The sequence below is a fragment of the Hibiscus syriacus genome, unplaced genomic scaffold (genome assembly GCF_006381635.1).
Source record: "Hibiscus syriacus cultivar Baekdansim isolate YM2019G1 unplaced genomic scaffold, ASM638163v2 tig00116951_pilon, whole genome shotgun sequence".
NCBI lineage: Eukaryota > Viridiplantae > Streptophyta > Magnoliopsida > Malvales > Malvaceae > Hibiscus > Hibiscus syriacus.
Window position 1 is genome coordinate 2,300,403 of NW_024063482.1, and position 15,200 is coordinate 2,315,602.

Consider the following 15,200-nt stretch of genomic DNA (forward strand, 5'->3'; position numbering starts at 1 on the left):
AACTGACGATGAAACCCCAAGTAATGAATCCTTAATTTATGTGTCGTTAAGTTTGGTGGCTTTCCTTTCTTTCCCTTGCAACTTCTTTGCCTCGTTTCCTCCGCCCCCGTTGGCCAGTATATCTTTCCTCCTCTATCTTCCTTCTTCACTTTCCTCAAAAGAAGATGGCTTTCTCTGCTGCCACTGCCAACTTTAATCCTCTCAATACCCCTTCCCTCAGATCTCATGATAACCATCTCGTAACCTCCGTCTCCCCCTCACCCTTCTTCGGATCCACCGCCAAACTCCGCCTCTCTTCTTCCCCCAAATTCAATGTCCACCGTAGATCTGGATCCGTCGTCGCCGTCTCCGAAGCTGTCAAGGAAAAGAAACCCAAGTCCACCCCCAATCTGGTAACCCTCTTTTCTCTATGTTTACTACCCGACTGCGTTTTTAGTTCCATAACAAATCTGAGTTTTTTCTCCTTATTGCTTTGTTTCAGTTAATTACGAAAGAGGAAGGATTGGAATTGTACGAAGACATGGTATTGGGACGGGCATTTGAAGATATGTGTGCTCAGATGTACTACAGGGGCAAAATGTTTGGTTTCGTTCATCTATACAACGGCCAAGAAGCTGTTTCAACTGGTTTCATTAAACTCTTGAAGCAACAAGACTCTGTCGTGAGCACGTACCGCGATCACGTGCACGCCTTGAGCAAAGGCGTCCCTGCACGCGCAGTCATGAGCGAACTCTTCGGTAAGACCACCGGCTGCTGCCGCGGCCAAGGTGGGTCGATGCATATGTTTTCTCGTGAGCACAATTTGCTCGGTGGGTTTGCTTTTATTGGTGAAGGGATTCCCGTCGCGACGGGGGCGGCTTTTACCTCTAAGTACAAGAGGGAGGTTTTGAAGGAAGTAGATTGTGATCATGTCACCTTGGCGTTCTTCGGGGATGGGACTTGCAATAATGGCCAGTTCTATGAGTGTTTGAACATGGCAGCGTTGTGGAAATTGCCCATTGTGTTTGTTGTCGAGAACAATTTGTGGGCTATCGGGATGTCTCATTTGAGGTCTACTTCTGATCCTCAAATTTATAAGAAAGGACCAGCTTTTGGGATGCCCGGTGTTCACGTCGATGGGATGGATGTTTTGAAGGTGAGGGAAGTGGCTAAGGAGGCGATTTCTCGGGCGAGGAGAGGAGAAGGTCCAACCTTGGTCGAATGTGAGACATATAGGTTCAGAGGACACTCCCTGGCTGACCCTGATGAGCTTCGTGACCCTGGTTAGCTATTATCTTTGCTTATCCATGACTCTTATTTTTATGTTCTGTGAATTGCTAATTCTGGTTATTGCCTTTTTGTTTGACTGAAGTAGCTAATTCTGATATAGAATTTTTCCTTTTATGTTTTGATTGAGCTAGTAGGCAATGATTAAACATAAACAACCTGCATTCATGTGTTTTACCGGTCTAATCTTGAAGTGATTCCCTTGTTTTTTAAGCTGTGTTCTTTCTTTTCTATATGAAGCTGTTGTGTTATTGAGAAGAAGTTAAATGATTGAGTTTCTGGACTCATGGGTAGGATTGGTTTCTAAGTGAATTAGTGATGTACTATGTTTCAAATTTCTTGGTTCCTAATTGGCAGCTGAGAAGTCGCGTTATACCGCAAGAGATCCCATCACAGCCCTGAAGAAATACATCATCGAGAGCAATCTGGCCAGTGAAGCAGAGTTAAAGGCCATTGATAAGAAGATAGATGAGGTGGTCGAGGATGCTGTTGAGTTTGCAGATGAAAGCCCGGTTCCACCTCGTAGCCAGCTACTCGAAAATGTGTTTGCAGATCCAAAAGGTTTTGGAATTGGACCTGATGGTCGATACCGATGTGAGGACCCGAAGTTCACGCAAGGCACTGCACATGTTTAAGCTTTTCCAAAGTAGGACAGCGATCAATCTATTTATGTTCACTTCTTACTGCATATTGGGTACATCTTCTTACTGTTTATTATGTCATGTTTAGGCTGTTTGTGTTTTCTAAAATTTTGAATTCATAATTGAATCTCCATTTGTTACTGGAACATATGCTTTGAATGGAAAATCCCAAAAGGTTGGATGGCCCTACTTCCTGCCATTTTCATATTTTGGTTGTTTGTTTTATAAATTGCCATGGAATTGTTAGTTGTTTTGGCATTTGCATGGGAATTGTAGAGGAATTTTATAGACCTAGTAATACTGACAAATTCAAAGGAGCTAATGAGATGTGTTGTTAAAGATTGTGCATCCTACAAATGTTTATAAATTATGTTGGGTGAAAGTTGGTAAGATTTTCAGTCCTTGCTCATGGTGTTGATTTAAGGCTTAATGGGGCAAGTCTTTTGTATAATTCTTCACTCCATCAACCTAAATATACGCGGATCTAATGGGGCACGTCTTTCTCATCTCAAATGGACTCTCCATGTCTTCATTAGGAAATTGATTTAAGAATTAAGCCCACTAGTTTTGGTTTCATTGCTATCAAGCCCTTCATTTGCACCATAAGTTATATGTAAATATATACAATTAGGGGCAAATTTTCTTGCGTAATGATGTTAAAAAAAGGGATTTGCTCATTACTATAATACACAATGGAAAACGTCTTGATTACTTGGCGACAGATGGGAGACGCCATGATTACACAATGAATTTAGGAAGACACTATTCGAACTACAACGTTGTTAGCTTGCGGGCATGCATGCATCTTGGGAGATGACGTTGAGTCTTTCGTGAGTCTTCATGGAGACGTGCGGTCTATGTGACTTTCCTATAACACTGTAAAAACCACCCTATTTGAAAAGATAAATTGAGGTAGTCATCATATGAGAAATTTTTTATTGTAAATAAAACTTTGAAATACTATGTAAGAATTATTGATTGTTTTTATTTACTTGATAAATATAAACTGTATATGTCCCAAAATCCAATTTTTTTTTAATATAACATGATCTAAACAATTGTTTTAGAGACCGATTATGCAAAGAGAATTAAAATACTAAAATCGATGCGAAATACATTATCTTGATAGCCTGAACACATTTCTTTCTTTTTTTTCTTTTCAAAATAGGTGTTTTATTTGTTTAGTTTTTTTTGTCATTGACAATACATACATTTTGTAAACGTAACTGTTAGAACTCAAATCGTTTAAGAAAAATAACAATCTATGTACCCAAAGTCGACTTATATAACATGAAACCAATTACTCCTTAAAGTGTAAAATGCTACAATTCACTCTTAATGCTATTATCAAATAATATGCACCTAAAATAGAATTTCTTTTTTTGCTTTTAGGTCTAGTAGAAATCTTGGTTCAACAAGAATATTGAAGTAACATGCGCTCACTTGAAATGGCATCAACCCCACGTGAACGTGCAAGTCTTTGGTTCTTTTGTCAATAGTTTATTAATTAATATTTAATGATGGTCAAGAATTCATAAGTTTGAAATATTAAGCGTCTAAAAACTTGATTCCAGTGGTTAAAAATATTTATGTTATCTTATTTTATGTTGATTCAAACCCTAATATTTAATTTTAAAATCTAATATCTTTTCACTTAATAATTTATTGATTTGAATATTAAATATAAATATATAATTTACCCATTATTCAAATATGTCTTAGTTTATATATCTGCTCTTGGACAATAGAAAAAGACAGGGGATGGAATTATAGCTGCCCAATCCAATGAAATGGAAGATTTATATTTAAAAAGGAACGCATGATTTTATGTTAGGACACATGAATTTAAGAATTTATATTAGAAAGTTAAAGATGTGAAATTATAAATTTTCAGAAAATATAAAATTAGATTATCAACAAAAATATAAAAAAATTTAAATTATATATAAAAAATTAAATTTTCTATAAATATAACCACGCTGCAACATCCCTACTTGTGTCTTTTCCTATTTTCATCCAAACTCCATACACCTTTTTTTAGCTTATTATTTTCACACCTATTGGTACCACGTGGGCAAATGATTAATGGATTTCCAATATATGTTATTAATAATTTATAAATATAATTATTAAAAATATGTATATAAAAATATTTTGAGGGATTAATTTAATCGTATTTAAAAGTAAAAGATCTAAAAATTATTTAAATTAAGGTATTTAATTCAACTAAAGATGATTTTAATATTTTAGACTATAATATTAATTTTTTATTAATAATATTAATTTTTAAAATATTTCTTTTTATAATACAGAACCTAAAATAAATTTTTAAGTAAAATACATGAATTATAATATTTTTATATAAGAAAAATCAAAATAAATTTTTAAATATAGTAGAGAAAGCTCTACTAGATTTCAACCGAATTTTATGTATAAAAATAATATTAACATATTTTATATTTCTTTAAAGAATTGATTCAGATAGATTCCGAATGACTATTGAACGACCTATAGTGCTAGAGAATGAAAAGGAAAATAAAAACTGTGAACTGGGGCTCACTTCGTCCATTCGGTAGCCTACTTGTAGTAAGCTATTAGGTCGAAAAAATTTACATAATTAAAAAAAGGTAAATTACACTGTTATTCATTGAACTATACTCTATCTCTTATTTTTCATCGCCCAACTTTTAATTTTTCTAATTTGCTCACTAAATTATACAAATTGAATCATTTTGCTTACTCCTTGTTATCTCTTTAATGTTTTGATGATGTGTAACATTTTAATTATTTTTAATATAAAATAATTGAGAAAATTTAAAAAATTGAAAGTGAACGGATGTCACTGCCAGCCACAGTCGACTGTCGTAGATGGTGGTCGTTCGGTCTCAAAATTCACGGGTCGCTTCATCTCGACACCGTGAGTCCGAATCTGACCTCTAATTTATCAGAACTTTCTTTGAAGTCCACTAATTTGAGATTGAAAGTGAGGAAGCTGAAAAGTTTATGTACAAATTCACAAGTTTTGGGATATTTTCTGGTGAAACAACCACTATATTCGAACTCAATGTGTCGGGATGAACCGACCTATGAAATTTGGGACCGAACGACCATCATCAACGACAGTGGATGGTGGCCGAAATGAAAATAGCATGGTGGTCGACGGTGACAACTGGTTGTAAAGTAGAGAGAAAATGGGGAAATAAAAAGGAAAAAAAATAAAGAAATAAAGAAGAAAAAAGGATTTTATAATAGATTCGAAACGACATCGTTTTGGTGTATATTTGAGTTTTTCAAAACGACATCATTTTTATGCTTGTGCCATTTCTTGTGCTATGTCATAACACCGTTAAATAGTTAACGGCATAGTGAGCAAAATGATTTAATTTATAAAATTCAGAGATCAAATTAAAAAAATTAAAAGTTGGGTGAGGAAAATAGGTGAGAGAATATAGTTCAATGAGGAATGGTATAATTTACCCTTTAAAAAAAGAAAATTCCCTCGCACCAAGCAAAGCCACAAAGCTCAGAATCTCAAATCAATCCAAGTGTTGCATTTTCAACCGTGATATATTTATTTTAAGAAAAATACCATTCACTTTTTTACCATTTTAATCGGCAAAATCGACGGAATGGAGTAGCGCTAAAAGAAATCTTTATAGGATATACTTACGAGATTATTCTTTCAAATATGGTATCTTGAACAATAATACACGAAATATTTATGAAACATTAGGTATCTTCTACATGCCCCATGAAAGATGCATTAAATAATAAAAGTCTTTTACATGATTTAAGTAGGCATGGACGTACATTGCTCATAAAAACATATAAAAAACGTCAGATCTTTCATATATCTTCATAAAATCGTCAAGTGATCCAATTGTCTTATACTAGTCATTTTATACACTCTAAATAAACCGATTCTCTTTACCACATTATTTAATCGATTTTGTCCATTAGTTATTTCAATCACTTGAAAGTTTTATACATTATTTTTCTCTAGGAGTAAATCTGTGTTATATATTCTTTTCACATATTTTAAAAATTATTATTATTCTCCCAAAAAATAAAAAAAATAATTATTTAAAACTTTTAATTTCAATGAGTTAATGCATAAAAAAATATTTTATTGATTAAAATTATGACGGATAAAAAATATCAATAAAATAATTCTTCTATTCCGGTCGTTTGATGCCAGCGTGGCAGTCGTCTCAGAAAATATCCAGCATAAAAACCCCACATTTACTCAACACGTGTCCTTGTCCTCCAGTTGCGGCCCCACACGCCCACAAAGAATGAGAAAAATAGTGGTCCATGTGACGCCACATCAAAGTCGAGGAAGATATCTCATGGGATTTTGCCTTACACGTCAAAACATTTAGCTGGTTTCTGATTCTCCTCAACTCCTCAGCTATTTTTAATTTTCTACACTTTTTTTTTTTAAAATTTCATTTTCATTGCAAACAACAAAGAACAAAATTTGTCTTTCTTTTTGGTTTTCCCTTCAGATTACTCCGCCTTCCTTTTTTTTTCTTTTAACAGAGAAAATAGTTTTTTTTTGTTCTTTTTTATCACAAGTTTAGGGTGTTTGGAAATGGGTGAAGTTGGGATGGAAGTCGACGTGACGGCGGGGACGGCGGAGGAGTGGAAGAAGGATGAAAGAAATGAATCCTTGGAGGTTGTTCCATGGGAAAGGTTTTTACCTTGTTCGGTTCTCAGAGTTCTTTTAGTTGAAGCCGATGACTCCACTCGTCAGATTATAGGCGCTCTTCTTCAAAAGTGCAGTTACAAAGGTTTCTTTTTTCTTTTTTCTTTTTTAACTTTCAAAGTTTCTTTGGATCTACCAATTAAAAGTATAAACTTAGTTTCCCCGGTTTTTATTATAGCTAATTTCCTCTTTTTTTTTGGGTGCAGTAGTAGTGGGTGTTTCTGATGGTTTAATGGCATGGGAGACTATAAAGGATCGGCCGCATAGCATTGATCTTATACTGACTGAAGTAGAGTTGCCTTCAATAACTGGATTCACGCTTCTTGCTCTGATCACGGAACATGATATTTGCAAAAATATTCCTGTTATAAGTATGTAATTTCCACTCCAATTTTCTTTTAAGATTTAATAATTATCTTTGATTTTATGTGAAGTTAATAGGTAAGTTCTTTGGGATGATTAAAACAGTGATGTCGTCAAATGATTCAGTTAACACGGTCTTGAAGTGCATGATGAAAGGTGCAGCTGACTTTCTTATCAAGCCCGTTCGGAGGAATGAGTTGAGGAACCTCTGGCATCATGTTTGGAGAAGACAAATGGTATGCACTATGTTTAACCTTTAGTTCTGTTTTTGCTTGTTTGAAATGAAACATTTACCTTTGATTGATCTTTTTGTTTTTGTTTTTATTTGCTTTACCTTTTTGTAAGCTACCTGGTGAACATGTTCCTCATAATCTACCTGCTACTGAACATAAATTTGAAGCCACAGCTGAAAACGATGCTGAGAGCAACCAGTGGAGCAATTATGGATCATCTATACAAAAGTATAACGAAGCAAATGATACCCAAGTGAGAATTTTCTTATCTTTCGATATAGGTTTAATTAGGACTTTGGTTGCATATACTTATACCACGCTTTCTATGCTATCAACCATGAGATGTAGTGTTCTTCAATGTTCCATTACCAATTGATGTATAACTTGGTAGGTGTTTTGCATTATAATATGCTACTACCATTGAGATTTGTTTGTTTTTATATCGGGCCGTATTATTGCAATCTATGTATGGTCTTGGGTACATGATGCAATACATATGTGAGGAAAATTGTTTTTCCAGATTAGGTTGGCTTCATGAGTTTCACGTAGGGACTGCATGTTTTGCCACCTCTTGTGCAGAGCTCTTGTATAAGGCCTTGGAAGCTGAGAGTACCTACATAAAAAAATGTGCAGTGTTTTTCACAGCCAAAGCGTATGAATGGCAACCTTAGCGATTTTGGTAGAGAGCAGCGAGGAAATGTTGTCAAACTGGGTCAAAAGTCTCTTCAAAATGAGGGTCAATCTGAAGGTATGTTTCTATTTCTTTTTCACCTTGTTTTAAGACCTTTTTACATTTTTCTAAAAGAAAGTTCTGAAAAAAAAAACAGAATTTCCTTTTGGATTTCAGCTAAAAGAAAGAAAATTCTGACAAGCCATTTGCTTCAGAAAATTCAAATAGATTAGCAAAGGAGGTTGCTCATTGCAGTGAAGCTTGTGAACCGAATGCATCAAAATTGGAAGAAAAGCCTTCTTTTGTTAAAGGGATGATTCAGAATGATGCTGCTGAACTTCAAAGTAATAGCGGAAATGTCAATGTTATGGTTAGAGTTGGCTGCAATGATGAACTAGATGAACCTCCCACTGGATCTGTTGACTTAATTGGTTCATTTAACAATCAGCCAAGGGGCACCTTAGCACTTTCTCATTTAATTTACTGTGACGGGGTCGAATTTTCTCCACAGTTGGAGCTTTGTTTGAGAAGATCTTGTTTTAGTAAGGGAAAGAATGAAGTTACCACTGAAAGGCATATGCTCAACCATTCTGATGCATCGGCTTTTTCATGGTAAACTTTTGTTTACTTTCTTTTATTTACTGTATAATTGAGCCTGAGATCTATGTATGCTACATATTCTCTCTTTACACGATTCATTGAAATTTGAAAGAAGGTCATGTAATCTCTATTTCAGAGATGTTATTGCGCTTGGAGTTTTCTGCTGATTAACAATTTCTTTCTGCAGGTACAAAAATAGCAAGTCATTACAGTCTATTTTCCCAACACTTGCCAACAATCAAGCTGCAATGAAAGAGTCTGACAGAAAACTTGGACAACACCTGGAATGTAACAACGGTACTTTCCAACCTCGTGCCGTTACACATAGATATAGCTGGGAGAATCTGCCAATCACCCAACTTGGACTTATTCCAGTTCCAGGGGTAATGATGTATGATATGGATGTGGCATGTAGAAATATTATCCCACAGGTTGATTATGGGTAAACAGGTTTATCTCCTGAGTGGAGACCAAAACCAGATGGACAGCGAGAGTGTTCTCCCTTTCCTTTGACCACTTCAGTGCACTTTAATCTTGAATTTAATGACACAGAGCAAGGTCACCACCAGAAGAATGATGAAGCTACAAATTGTTCTATTGACCAAGCTGTTCAAGAGCAGAACAAACAGGAGCTCGTTGAGGAACTAAGATGTAGTTCGCCAATAGCTAATCAGAGTGCTTGCAGCAGTTTATGTAATGGTACTGGAAATGATGAAAATAGCACTGCACATGGAGGTGTTTCAAGTAGGAGTGATGCAAGTGCAAGTGCTTTTGCTGCAGCAGTTTATAAGGGAACAACTACAGAGAGCTTCAATGATAGCAATTTCTTCAGTCATGATGGATCAAAAGGGATGTACATTCTTCGCTCCAGCCAATGAGAAGCTGCTTTGAAAAGGTTCCGACTTAAGAAGAAAGATCAATGCTTTGAGAAAAAGGTATATTATAATTGTAATTTGTTGAGGATAGACAAACTTTTCATATGGGACTTATTGTTGCATGCAGACAACATTGTACTTTTATCACCTAAATTGTGCTGGTAAGCCTTCACGACAGCCACTCTATCTGCCCAATCTTATCAAGTTGATGCCATCTAGACCATCATTTATATGATGGTCATGTCTTGTTAGTCCAAGAGGTCCTTTCTCAAGTAGATGCCTTGTTTAGCTAATAGTACTTTTTCCTGGATTCAGAAAATAATTTTTAATTTGGATCAAACTCCAAACTATCTACATTTAGAAACTTTTTCATGTAAACCTTCCAGGAAGGGGTAACAATAACATCCTATCTCACTCTGTGTTGAGAAAAGAAAAATCTGATTCATAAAGGCATGTGCATTTTTTAATGAGTAGTTTCTTTGCACAGGTTCGATATCAAAACAGGAAAAGACTAGCAGAACAATGCCCCCGAGAGAAAGGACGGTTCGTTCGTAAAGTGCAAAATGACTCCCCTAAAGCTGATGCTGGTGGCCCTTGAAGATGACAATACAAGCTCATCTTCCCCATTGGCAAGGGAATTAATTCTTGCCGGAAACATGAAACTATATAATTGTTTGAATCCAACTAAAAGAGGTAGTATTTTATTTATATGGTGTAGTCTTGCTTTTTCCCTCATGGATTATTTGTGATTGTACTTACATTAGACAACCGGCTAATTACAGTTAGGCAGGCTAGTTGTATAGTGTAATTTGATTGATTGGGTTAGAATACGAATTGGTTATGTTTGGTATTATGCTGACTGCATATATGCTTTTATTCTTCCTGTTTTTATATCAATTATAGATAAAGGTTTAGCTTAAGCTTGTACAAGGGACATGTTCTATAACCCTGTTCAACCCACCCATCAGCACACTCACCGTGAAGGCGATTATGATCGACATTTGTAATTAGAAACGCGCAGACTATGAGTACATGGCTCACAAAGATCGGTCAGAGGCCGCTGCTCGATAAGGCAAGGAGTATAGTTTGTACAAGGTGCTTATCTTCATGGAGTAGGGGATCCCGTTCAAAGTATTGGGTTTATGATTAGAGGGGCGATCATTTAGTTCAGAATGCTGACATGGTCTTAGACAATGTTATAGAATACGTCATGGGGACTACAGTGACAGTCATGTTACTAAAATGACAGTCATGTTACCATACATATAGATTGGTGATGGAAGGGGAAAATGTTGAACTTGTTTTGGGAGGGACCTCAATATCCTCTCTTGTGAAAAGTATTCATATCCTAAGTAATAGAATATATATAGGTGGATCATATCAGCTCACTAGTCCATGTCCAATATCTAATCAGTGATAGATATTATGTAAAATTTCGTTAATGGAATCATCTCTTTCGGTCCATTTTCATATTTTAATCATTTTAGTTCGACATATACAGATGCATTCTCTTGTTTAAGGAAAAAGTTCTCATCATGATTTGAAACAAATATAGCCATCTTTACCAACACAGCTGCATATCAACTCAATATCTAATCAGTGATAGATATTATGTAAAATTTCGTTAATGGAATCATCTCTTTCGGTCCATTTTCATATTTTAATCATTTTAGTTCGACATATACAGATGCATTCTCTTGTTTAAGGAAAAAGTTCTCATCATGATTTGAAACAAATATAGCCATCTTTACCAACACAGCTGCATATCAACTGTCTCCAATCATTGGGGTCTACCACGAATTCTTCTTTTTTTTCGATTGACAGGGTATACATCATATGAAATGGGGGTTGAACACCTGGTCCGTGAACACTCCTATTCAGTTACTATGAACAGATATACATGTGATGTTTGCAGGTGTGGGGGCACTGCCATTGTATCCCTCGCTTTCCCTGGCTACAAGCTTAATGAATGGAAGAAACCAGTTTAAATGAAGATGAAATTCAACTTGGAAGAAGGGGATAAGGTTGCTAGCAATCCCAGGGCTTTGGTTTAACCATGATAAGATATAGATGAGATTAGTGTCAGCTCGGTAAGCAATGGTAAACATTTACTGCTTTTATTTTCCAATGTATTTATCACTTATCCTTATGAACTAGTGGACAAGACCAAAAAAAGAATGCCTTTCAGGTTCTGTGGCTAAAGACATGCAGAGCAGGACTTTACCTTAACCTCAGTTCAAATGGATAAGATCATCAAATGAATTTGGTGTTTCTCAATTTTTTTCTCAGGCTCTGATTTTATCACATTAGGTTTGTCTTGTTGTTGTAAGCCATGTCTCTTGCATATCTTGCCACCCATCATCCATTGAAGGACGTGTAAGCTTCTCAATGGCTTCTTTCTATGTAGAAAAAAGGGAGTTCGCCACATGCATAGATCATCATTCAGATTTCAGAACAACTTTTTTTCATATAAATATTTTATTGAATGGGAAATGAAATCGCCTTATAAAGACAGGGTTGATGCTTATAAAACAAATGACAGCTTATGTGCTCTGATAGCAACCTGAAAAACCATCACCACACCACTTGGCCTGCAAGTCAAAATTGTTGTCCACGCTGGACCTTTTTGAAAGATTTTGGCACGCTCAACGTACAATTATTATGAAAATTTAATGGTTTTGTCTCATAAAACTTAAAAGGCACCTCATAAGTATAGGTTTAAGTCATATATGTACATGATGGAACTGTAAATGCTGAAACCTGCCATTTTTAAAAGCTTCTAATGGAGTATTTTTTACCATGACAAGATTGTTGAACAAACTTTGTACAAAAATTATGTGAGGCCCCCAGAAATCATTAACGCTTAGTGGTACATTTGAATCCAAGAAGGACTCTGGGTTTCATTCATGAAGAAAAAAGACAGATCTAAAATTCAATTTCCTTCTGCTCCTCACTTGTTGACAAGATTTGCGTGTCCTTGGACACAATTATTAGAATAAGCTCACACCTTGTGTGGCTAAGGAGGGTATAAGGCCCCTTTCGAGCCAGTTCTTTTTTTTCCCTTCAACTTTTGACAATGTGAAAAATGACAAAAACACAGGGGATAGACCGAAGGGATGGCAAGACGGTCATCTCTTCTGAAAATTTTGAATTCTCGTATAATTTTAAGTGTTTTTTTGTATTTTCTAATGATAATATGTTTTCATCACCTAAAAATTTATAAGTTTGTTCCTTAACATATAATTATACATATGTACCTAAAAAAACACAATGACTTGCTTTTGTGACAACCCTGGACACTCATCCTCGAACAAAACAAATGAACTTGAAAGATTTCTTAACCATGTCAACATAATGAAATCAGTTCATATTATGAAGTTAAATCTCTAGGAAGTACGAAATTTGAAGACAAATCAAATCAAGTATTGAAGAATTTAAGGAGTGAATTAAAAAAAATATGGTGTCTTATTCGTGATTACCAAAACCCAGAAGGATTATGGAATAAATGTGAAGGGTCACTGTTACCACCCTGTAGGCGAGGGAAGTCTTAATTGTACGATTGGAACCCCAAGTGCTACGGGAAATGAATGTTTATGTCATATATGCTTAGTAGAGTATCGGTAAAAGGGGTTATTATCTGATGTCTGTCTTGGTTTTCTTAAGAAATAAAATAATAAAGTTAATATCATCAAACATCATTCAAATTTCTAAATTATAGTTTATTTTGAGCGTTATTTACTAAAGCTTTTTATCAATAACTGATCTTATTATCCTCGAAATAAAATATTGGGGTTTTATAAAAAATATGGACCAATATGATTATTTAGTCAAACGTTATGAATATTTATTGTCATTATACCTATTGGGTTCATCGGTACACTGGCCCCATGACCAAAATAATAATAAATAATTTGACGATCTCTTCGAGAGATCCAATAATGTAATCATTTTCTCAACATTTTGAGTCGCATGTTTTAACACAATCAAACATGTGTTGCAACTGATTGCACTACAAAGTTAGATGTTGGACATGTCACAATCTATGTAGTTGAATATCTTAGGTCACTTGATTGAGTGAGACTATAAAATGTAATGATCATGCTTGAAATTTGAAGGACTTCAATTAGCGTTGTCCCATAAAATTGAACGTCTTTAATGCCAAACGGATTGTGCAGAAGCTCTTAACCTCGTGTCTTCGCCAACGGCCAACTACAACCCCATAGCACTTGTTTGCTCTATTGCAAATCTTATATAAAAGCAATGGACGATTGAATTCATTCTCATTTGCCGTGAAGTCAATGATGCAACAGATTTCCTAGCAAATCTACTGTTGTTACAAATGAACAACCACGAACCTATCTAGAACCCCCAGGAGATTATATCTCATCTACATCGTGACCTCCTATGGTCTTGCTTTTATTCACACTTAGTATTTCTTTGTAATAGTCTTCTTTATAATTCCAAAAAAAAAGATGATCATGCTTGAATAAATTGATATAAGATATCATAGTTATTCATTCATATAGTCAAAAATATAAGATGAATTATACAAGTATAACTGATCCATAACTTGTGTTCAATTTATATACAAATGACAAAAGATTTGGTACATAAAAGTTAATAATATAAAATTATGTTTAATCATGTCTTCGTGTAATTTTGGTAGTAATGATGCATTATTAGATGTCACTCATTGTTTGTAATATTAGAATTGTTCTAAATATTATTGTTATTGTACAATTATTAATTGGGTTACATATGTACAAATTTGTTGTGCACATACATGATATTTAGTTACAATTAATATATGTATTTGATACATATAATATTTTAACTAAAATGAAATTATTATAATCATTATAATGATACATTATTGTTTATATATATATTTTATAGGAGAGATAATTATTTAAATTATAAAAGTCTTTTAATATATATATATTTAATAAAATCCAATCATATTTGAAATATAATTTTATATTTAAAAGAGAGATAATTATAGTAAATACCAAACTCCTTTAAAAATATAATATTTAATTTAAAATAATATATATATATATATATATATATATATATATATATATATGATAAAATCTAATTTTATTTAAACTTTCTAACAATTAGATAATTAAAATCGTACCAACAACTATAAGGCACTAGATTTCTTAAGCAATATCAGAGCCTCGAATCTTAACGTTTGTGAATGGAGCAAATTAGGTTGGGATGGTCGCTCTTGCCTCTACAGTACTCGATCTGATTTAACCGATTAATAAATCAAATATTGGAGGTTATAAAAAAAAGATAATTAAAATTGTTCATTTCAATTAAGTGGACTACGTAGAGGCAAAAACATTATCGCATCGATTTGGAATCAACATCCTTTGAATAGAATCATATTTGTAATACAACTCTCAAATTTTATAATAAGGCTTTCCAGATTTTAAAAGTTTAACTTTTAATCGTTTTCACTCTAGTATGAGGATCACACATGTAGTTATCACTATAAATAATATTGTGATTGTCACTTATATAATGATATAAGAAAACGTACTCATAATGGATCAATTTAATATGATATTTTTCTAATGCACACATATGTATTGATTTTGACATCTATATGGCAATGGCAACACTTTGTCATGAATTAATTACACATTAATTTTAATGCATTATTTTTATTTATGCCCGTAATAATATTTGACTAAAGACCTTTAAGAAAAGTGATATGTTGAAAACATTTTTGATATTTCGATATAACAAATTAAGTTAAATGAATTTTAAGATTTTACAAATGATTTGACAAATTTATATTCGATTCAATTAACCGAATATCAAACTATTACT

General features: G+C 34.0%; 2 protein-coding genes and 1 pseudogene across 4 annotated transcripts in view; all 3 read left to right on the plus strand.

Annotated features, from left to right (window-relative positions):
* The window catches only part of LOC120188597 (pyruvate dehydrogenase E1 component subunit alpha-3, chloroplastic-like), a 26,246-nt gene continuing 11,046 nt past the window's right edge, over positions 1 to 15,200 (plus strand). The window contains exons 1-3 of the mRNA XM_039191990.1: positions 1 to 392; positions 482 to 1,262; positions 1,624 to 1,920. Of these exons, the coding sequence (XP_039047921.1) occupies positions 165 to 392; positions 482 to 1,262; positions 1,624 to 1,901 (1,287 nt within the window). The 5' untranslated portion in view covers positions 1 to 164 and the 3' untranslated portion in view covers positions 1,902 to 1,920. The remainder of the gene's footprint in view (positions 393 to 481; positions 1,263 to 1,623; positions 1,921 to 15,200) is intronic.
* The window catches only part of LOC120188599 (transcription factor bHLH67-like), a 27,405-nt gene continuing 12,393 nt past the window's right edge, over positions 189 to 15,200 (plus strand). For all 3 annotated transcript variants that reach the window (XM_039191991.1, XM_039191995.1, XM_039191994.1), the window contains exons 1-2: positions 189 to 204; positions 11,693 to 11,699. The gene's annotated coding sequence lies outside the window, so the exon portion shown is untranslated. The remainder of the gene's footprint in view (positions 205 to 11,692; positions 11,700 to 15,200) is intronic.
* Positions 6,487 to 10,677, plus strand: LOC120188596 (annotated as a pseudogene).